General features: G+C 37.7%; 3 protein-coding genes across 4 annotated transcripts; 1 reads left to right on the top strand and 2 right to left on the bottom strand.

Moving 5' to 3' along the window:
- Positions 1-1,051: 1,051 nt before the first annotated feature.
- Positions 1,052-7,151, bottom strand: LOC306865311 (synaptotagmin-4-like). The gene is made up of 4 exons (XM_079409860.1): positions 6,855-7,151; positions 5,289-6,151; positions 4,216-4,336; positions 1,052-2,142 (listed from the first exon to the last, which is right to left on the bottom strand). The coding sequence occupies exons 1-4, from the start codon at positions 6,886-6,888 to the stop codon at positions 1,832-1,834; spliced, it is 1,329 nt and encodes a 442-aa protein (XP_079265986.1). The 5' UTR covers positions 6,889-7,151; the 3' UTR covers positions 1,052-1,831.
- A 2,822-nt stretch (positions 7,152-9,973) lies between these two features.
- LOC306863651 (prefoldin subunit 3-like) lies at positions 9,974-13,893 on the top strand. 2 transcript variants are annotated; one of them, XM_079407146.1, is made up of 7 exons: positions 9,974-10,033; positions 10,158-10,303; positions 10,556-10,680; positions 10,951-11,017; positions 11,213-11,311; positions 11,755-11,893; positions 13,102-13,893. In XM_079407146.1, the coding sequence occupies exons 2-7, from the start codon at positions 10,223-10,225 to the stop codon at positions 13,176-13,178; spliced, it is 588 nt and encodes a 195-aa protein (XP_079263272.1). In that variant the 5' UTR covers positions 9,974-10,033; positions 10,158-10,222; the 3' UTR covers positions 13,179-13,893. The 2 variants fall into 2 exon arrangements, with proteins under 2 accessions (XP_079263272.1, XP_079263271.1); XM_079407145.1 differs by having other exon boundaries at positions 9,985-10,303.
- Positions 13,894-14,103: 210 nt separating this feature from the next.
- Positions 14,104-18,612, bottom strand: LOC306863590 (ras-related protein Rab-39B-like). The gene is made up of 3 exons (XM_079407017.1): positions 18,236-18,612; positions 17,269-17,495; positions 14,104-15,952 (listed from the first exon to the last, which is right to left on the bottom strand). Exons 2-3 carry the CDS (start codon positions 17,481-17,483, stop codon positions 15,526-15,528), a joined length of 642 nt encoding a protein of 213 aa, XP_079263143.1. The 5' UTR covers positions 17,484-17,495; positions 18,236-18,612; the 3' UTR covers positions 14,104-15,525.
- Positions 18,613-18,851: the final 239 nt, after the last annotated feature.

The raw sequence follows: 18,851 nt of genomic DNA, 5'->3' as shown, positions 1-18,851 counted from the left end.
CTCTTCTATCCTCAGCATGACATTTTCTTTAACTGTCACATGCACACAAACCTCTGGGTATGAGTATATTTGTACATTTATTTTGCTGTCCAATGTTCTTTTTAATTATCAATATTTAATATATTAAATGCATCTTGTAGATAAATTTGACTGAATTTGATAAACACAATTGCCTCTTTGCATCTTTATTTGAGTGTGTGTCATTTTTTTTTTGTCTTTTTTTTGTCACTATATATTGTCACAAGGGTGTGTGAACCGCTTATGAGGCAATTAAGTATTTATGGTAAATGTGGGTGCTCATGTTGGTACTAACACATGCTTTTACAAACCTGGAGCACTGACACATCAGTGTTGTGTTCAGTGGACTGACGTTGACGACTAAGAATAGAGCTTTAGCTCATTTTGCCACCGATCCAAGAGAAACAGAACATTCAGGTCCTTCTTGATATTCCAAGCCTTGGCAACCCACCCACAGGTTTTGTGAGGATAGAGTTCTTCCTGACGCCGAGATAATATAATAAATAAATAATATTACAATTTAAAGTAATCGTTTATAATTTATTCCTGTGATGCAAAGCTAAAATCCTTCAGAAAATCATTCTGATATGCTGATTTGGTGCTTCAGAAACATTTTTTCTTATCAATGGGTGTGCTGCTTAATATTAATACAAAACTTTTTTATAGGATTCTTTCATTCAGAAAGTTAAAAAGAACTGCATTTATTTGAAATAGAAATGTTGTGTAACATTATAATTGTCTTTACTATGCTTTTTGATGAATGTAATGCATTCTTGCTAAATAAAAGTATTCATTTATTTAAAAAAATGTCAGATTGTTTCCTGTGATAATTTTATGGACATAAGATATATGCACATTACTTATCTGTCTTTCTCTCTAATGCTAATCACTAGTATTGATTTGAGTGTGACGTAAAACAACTGACTCAGACTTCCTGCTCATCACAGTAAATAGCATTAAAACGAATATTGCTCCATCAGATGGAATGAATTTAGATGATCTAAATGACATAGGAGACACACTGTATTTCTTTCTCAGAACTGGATGTTTTATAGTAATACACATATACATCACTTCCACCGTTGTGCTCGCAGTGAAGAGAACAACATTCTGTCACACACTCCACTGGAACTGAACTAACACACATGCACATTTATACACACACACACACACACTCACTCACATTCACACAAGCATTGCATGCAGCCCTGTTCGGTTCGTGCAGTCGTCCTGCGGTAACACATCAGTCTCTGCTAGTTCGTGCCTAATTTAGGCTGCTTCAACACCATGTTAACTTACAAAAACTTCAGGCAGAAAACACAAAAACTAACCAAAGTCGAGAAATCAAGTATAAAAGGAAGAGAATATGTGAATTTTAACATCTGAATAAACAAAAGATAAAAGCATCTCTTAAAAAATAAACAGATCATTCAGTTAATTTACATCATCATCACATTACCAGGATTTTCTTTAATTTTATCGCATAATGGAGTATTATTAACAGTGAGTAGAGAAGAACAGCAATAGCAACATGACATTCGGTACTGCACAAAGTGGTGATCGATCAGGTTTCGAATGAAGCATGAAGAAAACGTGGCAACGGGCATCTGAGACAGTCTTTGGAATCATTAATTGGCCGGGTTCAGCTTCCGCCTCCCCCTTTAGAAGAAGCCCCACCCCAATGATATGACTGAGATCAGCTGATTGACAGAGGACATTACTCGCGACAAGTCCACAGTTCAAATCCTGCCCACTCAACCATGAATTTCCAATGATAGTTCCTAGGCATCTGTCGGCAATGCAACCAACAGAGCTAGTCTTCGGACAGCGTATGCCACTTAGCGATCTGTCTGCGCGGGTGGTCGCAGATCTTGCGCCAGTGCTCGCCGGCGGTGCCGGGGGAGGAGGTGCCCAGGAGGAGCCGGCCGATGACAGGCGTGCGGGATGTTCTGTCGGAGTCCAGCAGCAGAAGCTCCACGCTGGTGTCTCGCAGGTCGTCTTCCAAGGGCAGGTCGAAAACGAAGAGCTCGTTGAAGACGGGGTTGGGGGTGCACTTTTTCACATGCGTCTTCTTCTTACACACTCGCTTCTTCCCCTGGAACAGGTTCACCTTCACATAAGGGGCTAAAAAAGATGGGAGGAAGAGAAATAAACAGAGTGAGACAGAAATAAATACTTCAGAAATGATCTATTGTGCACTGGGAGATCACGGCCGATATAACTTAAGAAGTGTTGATCATGGTTATTATGGTTGACTAAAACCATAAAAAAACGTGTTATTTGAAATGAAATAAATGTAAACTAAAACAAAATATATTAAAAATATATTTTAATTGCATATATATATATAAATATAAGACAAAGAAACAACACAAATACAAAAAATAATAATAAAATTAAAATGGAAAATATAACCAAAAGATCTTGTGGTGTTCCTCAGAGCTCCATTTAGGCTCCGACTCTTTTTATGTTATATATATTACCCTTGGGGTTGATTTTCAAGAAATACGGCATCTCTTTCCATGTATATGCTGGTGATATACAGTTGTATCTTTCTTTTAAACCAAATGGAGTAAATGCACTAGGAGATCTGTATGCATGTATCCAGGAACTAAAAAATATGGCTTACAGAAAATTCTCTGATGTTAAATTAAGGTAAAACTGAAGTAATTTTGTTTGGACCCAGTGATGCTTTTAATGCTAGTAATTATAACTTTGGTCATTTGCATCTGTGGGTTACTCCTTGTGTAAAAAATTTAGGTTTTTGGTTTGATTCGGGTCTAAAGTTTGACAAACAGATAAATGGTGTAGTTAAGTCATGTTTTTTTCCATCTTCGTTGCCTGGCTAAAGTAAAATCATTCTTATCAACAAAGCATTTTGAAAAAGTAATTCATGCATTCACTATTACTGGCTTGGACTATTGTAATTCTCTTTATTACGGGATTAATTGTTCATCTATGGAGCGGTTACAATTGGTCCAAAATGCAGCAGCCTGGCTCCTGACTGGAACTCGTAAATATCAGCATATTTCTCCTATTTTGATCTCATTGCAGTGGTTGCCGATAAAATTGAGAGTTGAATTTAAAATATTAATTCTGGTTTTTAAATCACTAAATAGTCTTGCACCGGTTTATCTCACTGAGTTGTTGCTTTTACACAACCAGTGAGATCACTAAGGTCGTGGGCATTTAAAAATGCTATCCGTTCCTAGGTCCAGACTGAAGCATTGTGGTGATCGAGCCAATATTGCCGGGCCAACTCTTCTCCCTGTAGCTATCCGAACAGCACCTTCTCTATACACTTTTAAATCTATGCTTAAATCTTATTTATTGGAAAAATATTTTTTTATTGTGCTGTGTTTTTTGTATATTGTCTATATTTTGATTGCTGTTTTGTTTCAATTTCCTGTACAGCACAACCTTTTGGTTGTTTTAAAATGTGCTTTATATATAAATTAATAAAGAAAGAAAGAATAAAAAAAAGAGTAAAAATATTAATAAAAACTATAACAGTACCTCAGTGATGCTAAAATAGTACTGGTACTAATATGACTTATATTACATGTTCTAGATTAACATCCGTGGTAACTAGGAATGACAGAAGCTTCAGTCTGGATCCAACCCTATAAATGATCTGAGATGACCGAACACCTGAGAAAAGATGATGCCAACCCCTCAGAGGATGCCAACGCTCAGACAATATACAGAATTAACAAATTTTGCCATAAATTAAATATATTAAGTTTCTACAGTACATAAATATATTGTAGGAACTTAATTTCTTGTAAAGCTGCTTTGCAATGATTTGTATTGTAAAAAGCACTATATAAATAAACTTGAATTGAATTGAATTGAATTCTAGATCAGTGGTTCTCAACCAAGGGTCCACTAGGGTCCTTAGCAAATTTTCAACGAGGGCCCAGAATGACCTGCATTATTTAAATATAATTTTTTTTATAATTAACATTAATATTATTACTAATATAATAAAACAGTCTAACTTTAATAAACACATACAATCAAAATGTAAATGTAAATTATTTTTGTTCCCCCAGTAAGTATTGTTTTTCCAAAAAACATTCAGTTCTTGAAATGTCTGAAATCTCTCTCTCTCTCTATATATATATATACACACACATTAACCATGGTGCTTCAGCTAATGACAGCTTCTATCTGACCCACACGCTTTGACCTCACCTGAGGGTCCGTTGGGGTCAGTCTTGGGCAGGTGGCGTGCTTTCAGTACCACCACAGTCAGAGTACTGGTGGTCGACTGATAACACAGGGACAGAAGTAGCTCCCCTCGACCAGCACTCCTCTACAGATATAGATAAAGAACAAAGACATTTATTTATATGTTCTTGCAAGGTTTTGACACAATCAGCATCACAAAGCCCAAAACACTTTTTTTATGATTTCACATTTGGGCAACTAACCCTAGGCTGGTTTGAGAAGGCAACTTCTAGGTGCGTTAACGTTACGAGCAACTGACTGTGAATCATTCCCTTGGCACAACACCAATGTATGATTCCAATTATGTGTGAACACGGCAGCATGTTGCCTTGGCAACACATCAGCAGGGTTCTTCTGCTGCCACAGCGATGACTTGGAATGTCTCTCAACCGATGAGGCATAATTATGTGTGTTTAACTATATGCAGCCACAGTCACCAATGAAAGATAATAGCTTTCCTTTCAGCTCAAATGGAGTGAATTCTTATGCACACAACAGTGAAATTGAGTTGCCAAAACAAGATTTTGTCAAAGTTTATGGCTTCCTATTATTTTAATAAGGATAATAGGATAAAGATAATAAAATAATAAATATTATTTAAATAAGGCATGTGGCCTTTCAGTCCTCAAAGCTTTTTATGCATTTTGGAGTGCATTAAATGTGACAAGAAAATTGGTGTAGACTCTTTATTAACAGGTTAGTTCATTTATTATCAACCTAATGCATGCAGTCAGTATTTAAAGGCAGAAAAACTGAGTCATGTGTGGTCCATTAGTGGGTCAATTCAAAATTTACAATGTGTGGGTCTTAAGATGGATGGAAAAGATTATTTATTGGCCCAAAGGACAAACAGACAGCATTAATTGTTTCGCTATCCAGACTTGGGTGTGTCATTGACTGTCCACAGTAAGCAAGACCAACTACTGACTGTCTATGACTGTCTATATATATAATACATTGTTATTATGAACAGTTCTTATATTTATGTAAATATGTGAAAAACTGATCAAAATAAATATAATTAAAGCTATTCTTACCCTGATATTCCTTTTAATAATGTCTCGGCTCATGAGGACGCGCCCCTCGGACAGGTCGATGTCAGCCAGAGAAATGAGGGTCTCTCCGATCACTTCGTCACGTGAAAAGCGGTCGAAACTCAGCACCATGAAGTGCAAAGCCAACTGGGAAACCCGTGCATATGGGATTCCATAGAAGCTGAAGGTCTCGTCGAAGGCTGGGTCCAGAGTCTTCCTCAAAACACGTGTCTTCACCTTGTGCTTCTTCTCAGGCAGCAAGGTCAGCTTGACATAGGGGTCAGAGGTCAACGACTGTTCATCCGTGGGAGACAATCCGTGTGCCTCCTTGATATGAACCATGAAAGCCTTCTTCTCAAAGTTGTACTCAACCGAAAAGTAGAGTGTCCCCAGACCACCCTCTTTGTCCTGAGATTTCTCCACAGCCGGTGTCGGTGTCTGACTGGACAGAATGCTTTCTGGAGTACCAGCCTCTTGATTACCACCTGAGCCAAAGCCTGCTTGCAGAGACGGGATGTCCAGGTCTGGGGAGCTACGCACCTTGAGTTGGAGGGTTGGTGGCTTGGAAGTGAAGTTTCCGTTAAGATCTCGTTTCTCCAGGTCCAGGTGGAGCTCTGGCTGCCCACCGCTGGGACTGAGGGTCTGTTTTCCATGAGCTTCTGGTGTCTTTTCTCCTCCAAACTTCTTCTTTCCACTCAGGCTCTCAGGGTAGATGTTGACTCCCTTCAGCATGTGAACAAACTTATAGGGTGGGGTCTTGTTACTAGCCTTATTGGCTTTGCGCTGACAGCAAATCCATGCAAAGATGGAGACGCTGAAGACCAGGCCAAACACACTCACCACTGCCACGCTCACAGGAAGCTCCGCTATGTATAAAATTGAGAAAAAAACACCAATAATTTATTTATTTAATAGATGTATGTAGACTTACTGTTGCCATGAAATATTAAAACACCTTCAATCGGGAAAAGAAGAGAGATTATATAAATTATTTTGCATCTGAGGCAACGCAAACACTGACATGTGTTGATGTTAACAGTTAAAACAATGTAAAACCATGCAAAGAAAAATAATGCCACTTTTTCCACACCTAGCAACGTCTCAGGAGGTCACTGTCTCTTAAATCAGGGCAGCGATTACTATATACATTAACAAAGAACTGTTCATTTCGATTTAGATACGAAAGCCTGACAAGCTACAACCATGTGGTAGTGCAGTAGTGTCTGTGAATCTAGAAATGTCCGTTTTCGTGGTGGGTGCAGCACCTCTCCAGTGAATTAACTAAGATGCTCTGTCAGCCTTTTGTCTTTCCCTCTGAAAACAAAGCACGTACTCTTCTGTGACTAATACGTTATCACCGAAAGCTTCTGACAAACATCTCAACGCCTTTCAAGCATCTTCATACACCAGTGATGTCATAGGCTACTAATAGAGCACGCGCCTATGCCTGTCCTCGCGCATCAGGAAAAAGCCGCGTTACTGTAACTGAGCCACGTTCCCCAAAACAGTTATTTAACCATGCACAAATACCACATGTTCTCCAAAAATGATAAATAACAATTTACTCACCGAAATGTGCTTCTTCTGTCGTCACTGGTGCCATTGTATGCGCGCGCTCTGTCCAAGGTCCTGAAAAGATGCTTCCAGCTCGCGCTGTCGTTCACGATTCTTCACGCGCGTTAAACTCGCCCGTCTTTCGCTTCAGGGGGAGACTACAGACACGAGACTGAATAATTTAATGCTTGTAGTAGATTAAAAAATAACGCCTGTTTATTGTCGCTCCAAAGTAAACAGAATAAGCTAGATTTCCCGCTTTCCCAGAGGTTTCCTCACACCGCCCAGTGCTGATGATACTCGCTGCGCTATGAGTGTGCCTAACAAGCGACGCCTCTCCAGTCCCCTCCCCTCCGGTGAGTTCATCGCTTCTGACGCAGTTCTGACGAACACGACGCCTGAAATCACTGCTAAACACAGGCCTGTTAATCATTATGATTGCCCAGGGTTTCAAACGTATCTGAAGAGGTGCAGGTGAAATGCTCTTTGTTGTGGTTCTATTAACGGGAAGGACTGAGCTGATGACACTTAATTTCATTTGCTAAAGTGCACACCAAATTGACAAAGCACAGGCCCATCACACTGTTTGCAATGAGTAAAAAATGAACTAATTTCTTTTATGTTTCCTGGAAGTGACATTTGATCATGGGTAATAAAGCAGTCTGCCTTAATAAATATCATTAATATGACCTAAGCTTATCTGGTTGGACATATAAAACTAACAGTGGGCTTGTTTGTTTTTTGTTCTTTTGGCAGCGGTGCATATGGTCTGATGTCTTTTAAGCCCTTATTTAATTGTTTAGAAGTTTGTCATTGATAATGTTCTTACTGTCCTTATTTAACATCTGTTGAATGTTCATGCTCATTTAATGAAAATCTGATTTATGGTGTCATGCTCAGAGCTTTCTTCATTACTTTGAAGTTTTAGTTAATATAAGCAGTGGGGAGTCTACACACAGACACACACAGTGGTTCTTAAGTACCTGTTAAGCCCAGTATGGTTCTTCAGGGGTTCTTTGTTTTTTTAAGGCGCTATATAGCACCACTGCCATACAAAGTTTAGAGAAAGGGTTAAAAAACAACATTAAAATACAGTGTATTTACTGAAGATAACGTGGTTCTCAGCTTTTTTGCCCCCATGTATGGAAATATTCCAGGGCCCCCACATGAGACTTTTTGACCTCAGAAAAGTATAAAAGTGATTCAAAAAAATATTTTGCCATTGTAGTATTCCACTTCATAGCAAACATATGAGAGTGGAGTAAATATCTAAAATCTAAAGAGCAGAATGGGATTCCTCTTATGGTTCTACATATAGCACCATTTGACAAAGGTGTTAGCTTTACCTTTACAGATAGGTGCTATATAGCACTTAAAGTGGTTCAATGATGATTAAAAGCAAATGAACCACTTGTATTCATCTAAAAGCCATGATGAGAGCATAAGATGTTATAATTAGAAATCCTATTAAAATAATCTTACTCAACTCAAATTATACAACGTGTAAACTGACATCATATTTCTTATTTTATTAAGAAATGTATCTCCTCCCCTCCACTTTTGCATTAAAGAACATACATATCCTAAAACATCTGGAATAATAAAATTGAAATGCAATTAATTTGCTGCTGACACTAAAAAAGCTTTTCATCATTACAGAAAATGTATAAAAGAAAATATCCTACACGAGGGGGGCTCTGAATAGACAACCTCTGGTTTAAATGAAGCCAGATGAACTCCATCTGGAATAAGCTATGCATTTGTTTCTAACTGGACACTGATTTCAGCAACAGCCACAAATAATCCTCAGCATGCATTCAGTTCCTGAGTCACCTTATAGCTCACTCTCTGATTCAATCAGTAGCCTTTTGATTAGCAAAACTGAGTCAGGGTACACATTCATTTTTGTGCAAGAAAACAAGGCTGTGAGGGACAGCTGTACAGTCTGTTATTATTGTTACAACATATGCTTTCCAGAGTTGTTGGTTGTGAGGATTTTTTTTTAATTTAATTTAATTTTAAATTTTGCATTTTCAGCGTTGCATAGCAATCAACAGCAAGTAAAAAAAAAAAAAAAAAAAAAAATCAACCAAAAGACTAATTAGCAAAGAATTATATATAGCGTGTACACTGACTAAGGTACATACTACACACATCTACTTCCTTTTAGCATTGCACTTATTTTATTGTGGTGAGAGATACAGAAATTTATCTATGAAAATATTCTGTGTTCAAGACCTCTCTTATTGTTTTATGAGAAAATTTACTTTTACAGATAAAAGTACTGTTACTTTTATTCAATAATTTACTTATATGTGACCCTGGACCACAAAAGCAGTCATAAAGGTTAATTATTCATTAACCCTGAATAAATGAGTTTTCCATCATCGTATGGTTTGTTAGGATTGGACAATATTTGGCTGTGATACAACTATTTGAATATCTGGAATCTGAGGGTGTAAAAAATCTAAATATTGAGAAAATTGCATTTAAAGTTGTCCAAATTAAGTTCTTAGCAATGCATATTACTAATTAAAAATTAAGTTTTGATATATTTATGGTAGGAAATTAACAAAATATCTTTATGGACCATGATATTCACTTAATATCCTAATGATTTTTGGCATAAAAGAAAAATCCATCATTTTGACGCATACAATGGCTATTGCTACAAATGTGCTACGTTATGACTCGTTTTGTGGTCCAGGGTCACACATTTTGACCAAATTTTTCATTTCATAAATTTAAGTTTGATAATTAAAAAAACAACTTTATAACACTTTTTATTTATTTTTGTAGTTGCTTTTATATGCATAATGTAAATTTTCAATTAAAAAAAAAAATTTTTTTACTGAGGTCCTTCACACCCAAACATGCATGCAGAGAAGGCCTGTACTTAAGGTGCCAGTAACATTAGACATTCGTGTTGTTGTATTGCATAGTTTTAGTATGCAGAACAGAGAGCTGACTCAGTATCATTTAAAAATCAAATTGAAGACAAATGGCCATTGTATTTATCTATTTTTTCATGTCACCCTATTTATGAGATCACACTTCTGGCTCGCGACCGAACAGCACACCTCACACAGCCAGCGCCTCGTGCTCTTTCTGTGGGTCGTTTGGGCGACACTGACATCTGCTGGTTGATTTGTTAAGTTGCTAAGCCTACAAAACAGAAGTTCCCCAAGTCTAAGGTACTGAATTTAAACTTAAAGAACATTTTCAAACACATTCAATGAGATAATGACCAGATGAAAACATCAGTGGGCCCTAAAAGTGCATCTGTTAGAGACAGATGTCGTTGTTTTTATTATTCAGGCAGCGCTCGTGCGTAAGAACAGCGGGCGCGTGCGTGAAGAGGAAGAGCCGTGAGTCTCTCCAAAATGGCGACGACCATAGAAAGTGGCAATGCAGGAGCTGCAAATAAGAAAAAACACCTCGGAATCCCCGAAGCAATATTTGTGGTCAGTGGGAATATGACATATAGTTAATGTTCATGTCCGTGAAAGCGGTGTGTTTGTGTTTAACGGCTTTCTTAAGTAGAAAGCGCCCTGCTCTTCTCCTTTAAAGGCTGCAGGCTTTGCTTGCTCATGTCTTGAAGGTGCAGTGGGCTTTAGGTGACAGATACACACGGTTAATCAGTATTTAAGTACTTCATAGGATGTAATTCATTAAGGAAGCCCATACGATGTTGTTAATGAGATGTGGTTCTGTAGGAAGATGTGGATGCATTCATGAAGCAGCCGGGCAATGACACAGCAGACGCCGTGCTGAGGAAGCTGGATGAACAGTATCAGAAATATAAATATATGGAGCTCAATCTGGCTCAGAAGAAACTCAGGTTTGGTTATGATCTATTCTACACTGTAGAGTTATAGGTAATGATCAGTTTCTGTGTCAATGCTGAAGTATGCTCTTTCTATACAGACTATGTCCCTTTAACTGGCTACCAGTTTCCTTGCATCATTATCAACTATTGTTTTTCTTTTGTTATAAGGAACAAATAAACAGTGATTTATTGCTGCTTTTAAAAAAATCTGATTCGTTACTCAGAATAAGCATAAAATACTGTTACTAATTCCACTTGACTCTGCATTTTTTTGTTTTTTAGGTTGAAAAGCCAGATCCCACAAATCAAACAGACGTTAGAAATCCTACGGCACATGCAGAAAAAGAAGGTTAGCCTATCACAATATCTCACTCCCATGTCTCCATATATGCAAATGGTTGGAAGGAATCAAATCTCTCTAATGCCTAAAAATGTGCTTTTAAATGAGTGTTTTGTTTTCTGTCAAATTTTATTACTGCTCACACGTGGTGTCATCTGTTAATTGTTTGTTTTCCTGTTCTTAATTATACATGTCCAATCACAGGACACTACAGATCCCATGGAGACACACTTCCTGTTGGCTGATAACGTCTATTGCAAAGCCTCTGTCCCACCCACAGATAAAGTGTGTTTGTGGCTTGGGGTAAGTGTTGACTACTTTGTGTCATTGCATTAATAGTGAACATGAAATAAACTATTAATCATATTTAATTTCTTAACCAACCGTTATATCTCCTGGTACAGATGGATAAAATCAGGCTGCTCTTTTTATTTTTTTTCACCTGAGTTGGTCAATTAGAAATACATCATATTATGTAAATAACATGAGTTGGGACTTTAATATTACTGTTTTGACATTTTCAATATTTAAAGTGTTTGTTTACTATATACCTATAGCTTTTCCTTTTTAGACTATTGTGCAGCTCAGTTGTGTTGTAAGAGGGTTGGTAGGGGAGTGTACAGCTTAAGCTTCTCATGAACTGATTAATAACTGTTTTCATGATTAGCAGTGTATCACATGCCTGCCTGTTAACTGTTAATATGACTAACTAGCTGATAGCCATGGTTTTTGTGTTTGTGTACCAGGCTAATGTCATGTTGGAATATGATATTGATGAGGCCCAGGCGCTGTTGGAGAAGAACTTTGCTACAGCTTCCCGGAATCTGGACTCTCTGGAAGAGGACCTGGACTTCCTTAGAGACCAGTTCACAACCACTGAAGTCAGTATCCTTAAACAATGGCAAATAAATAGAGAGACTCAGGTTTGTATTTGTTCTTTTCCATAATTATGTGCTCATTTCATTTGATTAGTTATTTACCTAAAATATTTTAAATGTAATAACTGTCTTAGTTGAAAATGTAAATGTCAGATCAGTAGCTTGTCAAATATACACACTGCCATTCAAAAGTTTGGGTTTTACAAGATGTTTTAATGTCTCTTATACTCACTAAGGCTGCATTTATTTGATTAAAATACAGCAAAACCGTAATTCTGAGAAATATTGCAATTTAAATAACATTTTCTATTTTAAAATATTTAAAAATATAATTTATTCTTATGATGGCAAAGCTGAATTTTCAGCAGTTATTACTCCAGTCTTCAGTGTCACATGAACCTTTAGTGCTCAAAAAAACATTTCCAATTATTATCAATGTTGAAATGTTTTGCTGCTTAATTTTTTATGGTGGCTGATGGAAATTCAAAAGAAAAGCGTTGATTTGAAATGAATTGAAATTTTTGTAAAATTATAAATGCATTTCTTATTTTTTATTCAGCAAGCAAAAATAATAATCTATTTAAAAAAAAACAAAGTTTACTGACCCCTAACGTCTGAACAGTAGTGTATGCATGCATCTTAAAGACCTGTTCACCATTTGCTTTTTGTGCAGTATTTGATTTGTAGAGCAGAGGAGAGCATTCACACACTTCCTTTTGTTGCTTGTCATCAAATTAGTAATAATGAATTTTGTTTAGATTTAGCAATGAGGCCAGCTGTGAGGGAGATGGAGTTATGCACCAGCACCATTTTGGTGGAAAAGAAGTAATAGTGTCATAGCTGTAATGTGATTGGAAACGTTAATATTTATCAGTGCATATATTTATGTACGTTTAGTGTTGGTTATGTGATCAGTGAGTGAATCAAGTTAAATAGTTCTATACAAAATTCATATCACATTCTCTATCTCAGCAAACTGTGATGTATTTTAATGGTTAGTTTGTTTGACATCTGTAGATTTCTTTCAAGGAAGAACTCCTTGGTTAAATCAGATACAGGCCGTGAGTGCCACCTGTTGTCACCACCTGTTAGAATCCGTTAGTGAAAGTTTTGTTGAAGACTCGTGTAATCTGAGTGTAACATGTTCTTTCAAGTGGCAGTGTAAGGAAATGCTTGCCAACTTTTTCAGATCCCCCTTAACCGCTACTCTCCCAGATATGGCACGTGTTTACAATTGGGATGTCAAGAGAAGGAGCAAAGACAACCTCCTCAAATCTGCTGAGCGGTCCTAGAAGAGGAGGCCTAGTTTGGTCCCACCCCACCCAAAATATTTCCCCATCAGACCATTCACCCCCATGTATCTGTTTGCACCAACACCAACTGTTATCTATTGATTTATTACTTTTTAAAGTATTTTTTCAAGTAAAAAGGTGAAAAACATCAAACAAAATTAATAATGGTAGTTTTCTTTTCTTAATGATGAATTATTAGCTGTTTAAGAGGGGGCCTCTCTCCACAAGGTCTACACATTTGTCTTCCTCTGTGCTCTTTTTCTTCTTTGTTGTTTGGTAAAATTTTGAAATTTCTGTTCTGTTAAAGCAAAACTGTTTAAACTCCTATGGCCCTCAAATTTCCTTTTTTCTTGCCAAATGTTGGTGAGATCTTTGTCGAAATGCAGCGTGCAGAATATCAGGGGACATTCGGTTTCATTTATCAGCCTCCTTCCTTCTCCACTTCCCTTTTCTTCACTCCTCCTCCTCTGATGTCTGTTTTTTCATCTCTTGTCCTTCATCTGTATTCATTTGTCACGTTGTAGCCATTAAACACTGAACAAGGAACTAATAATGAAGCGATTTGCGAAAAGGCACAAAATCGATGAAATGGTCTGTGTTTTTAATCTGCGTACAGTAGCTTTTTATAATTCCTCGTCTGATTGAGGTTCTGGCAGTGAGCGGGATGAATAAGCTTTGATGAATCCAACTAATTAAATATGTGCCTGCAAAACCATTTTCTTTCAATCTTTGACAGTCACTTGTGCAGTACTGAAACTACAAATTTGGTCTTGATATTCTATTGCCTTTTAATTACCGGTACATGCTTTTGGAGCAGCACACCAGCTGTAATGATAATATCATCATTGAACTGTACAATGACCCTCAATTTCTACAGGTCATGGGTGGAATGTTAATGAAGTTATAATATACAACGAGAACATTTTTAACATGTTATTTTAATCTGTAGTACATTTCAAGTTCCCTTTATGAAGAGGTACAGGGTGTCTCAAATTCACTGAAACAGTAGTGTTTGTACAGCCAGTCCTTGCAAATCCACATCAGCCACAAAAAGCTTACAGAGCAAGCAAGTGGTCAACCTAATCCAAACACTTCTGATTCTTACCTGAGACCCCTTCTCAGCCATGTTTTGAAATGGCTTCATGTTATGCAATAATGTGACCGATTAACTACTCAGCCAATTGTGCACTATTCTGGACAGTATCTTCTCCAATCATATTCGAGAAAGCGGCTATGGATATATTTCGTAGGGGTGAGAGTGAAAAGCAAGTCATTTCAAAAAGTAAAGATGTTATAGATGAATAAAGTAAGGGTTAAATACATGGCGATGCAAGCTCTATAGATACAGATGTCTTGTGTGAATGTGTACAAGGTCAATGGCCCTCGCAGGGCGATTAGAAAACCTATAGGAAGAGCTTGCTTTTTTCACATTAGATGGTACAATCACAAGCTGTAACATCAGAAACACGCTTCGGGATAAAAGATGTACTTAAGTACAACTGATTAAGGTTTTCTTGTAATTCTGGTGAGCACCAGAGGCCTCTTGTGGTAATGTGTGATAAGTGAAATGTTAATATTTGTAAAATAATGCATGTTTATTAATCCATCTGGGCCTCATGGATGTACTTTCACCAGTCTCTTATGAATCTCTGCATTAGATCATAAAATGAACCTCCTGGGTGATATGATGGATTATCATATCACTTGATTTATATCTTTCAACATTACAATTGAAAATCTAGTTTTGTTCATATGGGAATCATGACAGATTGTGTTTTTCCATTCTGGGAATTCTTCATGTAGTATATTGCAGTATATCTCTTTCCCTTTGTCTTTACTAAAATAATCAGACATAAGTCAACAGAAACGCCCAGCATTCATAGTTAAAGTCAGCAAGTACAACTTGTGTTAGTTATCTGCTCCATGACACAACCAATAGAAGATACCTGGAACAAGCTTATTCTCGATACGGGAGATGTCCAAAGCCAGAGCATCTTCATTTGGAAAGTCTAACTTTCGTGGCTCAACATAATGAATGAGAGACGTTACAATTAAAGAACAGATACAGTTCTGACCGGCCTTTCAGCAGGAGTTCTGCAATAACCTTTCATTCTTAGCAGTTCAATTTGGCCATTTACAAGATTGTGTGATTAGGGAAATGAGCAAAGTAGTATAGAAAAGTGAAGCAATATGGCATGGTGGGACTCATTTAGGCATCCAGCAGGCAGGAAAGGGGTGATGTCATAATCAGGGAGTTGAAGACTGACCCTGTGATTGGAGGAAGCGGGGGTTTTTTTGTCCACCAGGGCCCAAATGTTTGATAGGTACCAGGGTGGTTATTACGGACTCAGCAGAAACACCGGCGATCGCCCTTTGTCACTTCTTCTGACGAATGCACCACGTTCGGTACAAACCCGCTCTTCACTCCCTCCCAGCCTTCCTGGATGGTAATCTCCCCATTCTTCACCAGCTCGAATATATCCCGTGTTAGCTCTGTAAAAGCCCTCTCCACGTTTATGGCATCACGTGCTGAAGTCTCCATGTAGCGCATGCCGTATGCAGCTGCTAGTTTCTCGGCCTCTTGCCGGCTCACCTGACGCTGTGGTTCCAGGTCACATTTGTGGCCGACCATCAGGAAGACTATGCTGTGGGGCTGCACGTGGCTGCGTGCCTCTTCTAGCCACTCGTGAACGTTCTGGAAGGAGCGACGGTTGGTGATGTCAAAGAGCAGCAGACCTCCCACAGAGTTACGGTAGTATGCTCTGGTAATAGACCTGAAGAAAGCATAACAAAATGAAATATGTTCCTGAATTTGAATTGAGGTAGTATACAGGATGCAGAATTGCAATTCAAATTTGAATGTAAATAAGTAGAATTAATGTCGGCATGAAATGTATTTTCTAAATGCATGTTTTAAATGCATCTGACTTTAAATGATTCATCCATGAATATGTATACCTTTTTCGTAATTCTTTAATCAAATTGTAATGACTCGAGCTTTTGGTAAAACAAGAGATTAGTTGGAAATTTCACACCTTTGTTAGAATCGACTGAAAGTTTGCATTCAGACCTGCCTCCATCCAATCAACAACTGAGGGACTGAACCGAGATGTTCAATACAGAAGAAAAGATCTCTCACTACTTGTGTTGCGTTGTGACTTTAATGAATTGAAATAAACTAATTGTAACTAGAAAGGTAGACATTTTGTAACAATAGTCTTGAATGATAAAGTCAAATGCCTTGTCTGAAAGAAAAAGGTTTATAGATAGATAGATAGGGTATTGTGTAGCGTCTAGAAATAAGATGATCAAACTATGTGTTTAAATGAAATGGAGTGTGGATGTACAACAGAATCTGTCCTGTAAAACTAGAAATGAATCTGAGAAAGGCGTTTGTGTGTTTCACAGGAGCGGGGAGAACAGGAAATGTAAACCTGCAACAGAAGGCAAAGATGAAACCAAGGTAGATGGGGGAACAAAATGTGTAAAAAGGCATCAGAGTGAGACTAAAAAAAGTCTGAGCTTTTGTAGGAATACTGCTGGGAACGCTCTGAGCTGTGAAGGATGCCGACGGGCCTCTGGAGCTACTGACATCACTTTATGTCAGATATTTGTGACATTGTAGAAGGCAGTGATTCACCAATATTTATATTTCCTGTAGGAGTTCTGCGAAAAAAAACTTTTGTTGGTCTTGAGCTGCATTCATTAGTAAATATAGACAGTATCTCTGAATCACCTAGGGTGAATATATATAAAAAGAATCAGTGACGTGTGAATCAGTCTGTCATCAAGTTTGGGAGAAATACATCAGCACGGATACCATGGAAACACCAATCGTGGATGGATAGGGACTCCTGATCAGATTAGCTTGATGATTTAACTTAATAAGGTGGAGGTTTCTTTTGATGTGTAAGCAACTATTTAAAAGTTAAATATGTAAAATAATGTGCCAATCAGCATAAACATCTTTTTGGAATTAGGGGTCTATAGGATTTTAATCCACCTAAACAACTTTAGGCTATTTACAGTGATGCAGAATCATGAGAACGGTCTATAATGTAACATAATCCAAGATAAAGATTTACAATACCTGAAGCGTTCCTGGCCTGCAGTGTCCCAAATCTGCAGTTTAATGCGTTTCCCAGGTTCAATCTCCACCAGGCGGGAGAAAAAATCTACCCCGACTGTTGGGTCCGACACCTGTGCAAAGCGGCCTTCTGTGAATCGCCTAATTAAACACGATTTTCCAACAGTGGAGTCCCCGATAACGATCAGTCGAAATTGGTAAAGCCAAATTGCCTCCATGTTTATTCAGGTCTGTCAAACCAAAAAGAAGTGCATTAGATGCCGCCACAACATGCGTTCGGACAGAACGGAAAAGAAAAAGACACATTCTTTATTTTTTTCACCCACATTTTTATGTCAGCCTGCTTTACCAGTTTACTCAAAGGAGAAAATAGAGCGAATTTCTCTTTAAAGCTTTTGTAACCTCTTCTGAGGATGTGTTGTAGTTATTCTCTGTCCTTGCTTTCTATGGGAAGGTAGTTGAAGCACAAAATGATCCTTTCAGAGTTTGATTTTAAGGCCTGCATTAATTATGATAAGGATCTGGTGGTGTATTCTTTATCTATTACTAAAGTTCATCTTAAGATGTGACTTTTTTTTTTTTTTTTAAATATATAGCCAGTTTTATATAATTGTCATACTATTAACCTAATGCTCTTTTCGGTAATGGAAGAACATAGGCTACACATAATAATTAGTTTTAATGCAATATGTGTTTATATGTTCTATATGTTTATATGTAGTCATGTGCAACTGAATACAAGCAGTCTAACAGTAACATGACCCACTGACATTAGCCTGTGTGATGCCTGTTAGATTACTGAGGTTTCACTGAGGCTCGTCTGGTAGCTGGACTACAGTAGCTGGCCATTGGCCTTGTCATAATAACGATTACTACTCTGTTCTATATCTACAGAACAGACAACTGTTTAACAAGCATCTTTGTGTCGAAGAATCTGCGGAGGGTCTCTTATTCGGTGCTCTTTACTTACGTTGTTTTTGTTTGGTCGGTTCAAAGCTACCAAACGGCAGATTCCATAATCTTTAAAGGATTGAAGCTTCTTTAGAAACCGCTGGATGAAACGACGGACATAAACTGTCTACATAACATACCGAATAATAAACAAAACATTCGTCTCAACAGAAAAAACAAACAAACAGGTGCAAAGCAAACAGCGCCGTGTATTTTGCTTAGATGTTGCTAAAGATGAGTCGCGTGTTGTTGAAATGATCCGTGTCTGGATCAAAGTCGCGTAAAAGTCAAAGATGATTTATGCCTGTCATGTTTTGATCCACGCTAGGAAGATGGAGAGCTGTTTGGATGTTTTGTGCTGATGAAATGGAAGCATCATATAGCCTGACTCATCCCGCATCAGCACCAGAACCACAATCCTCCTAATAGCAGCCACAGACATTACATATTTCAATGCTTTCTCCCTTTGACTCGTTTCATATTTATGCTGATCTTGGGGAACATAGGCCTACTGATTTTTACATATAAATAGATCGACGATAGGCCTATAGGTTTTCAATTATCCTACTTTAAAAGTGCCAGACTTGAATGTTTTTAATTGAAAACTGTCCCACTTTTCCTGCTGATCTAAAAAT

This window comes from Barbus barbus (genome assembly GCF_936440315.1).
Source record: "Barbus barbus genome assembly, chromosome: 1".
Classification (NCBI taxonomy): domain Eukaryota; kingdom Metazoa; phylum Chordata; class Actinopteri; order Cypriniformes; family Cyprinidae; genus Barbus; species Barbus barbus.
Note: the sequence above shows the minus strand (reverse complement) of the source record. Positions and strands in the feature narration are given on the sequence as shown.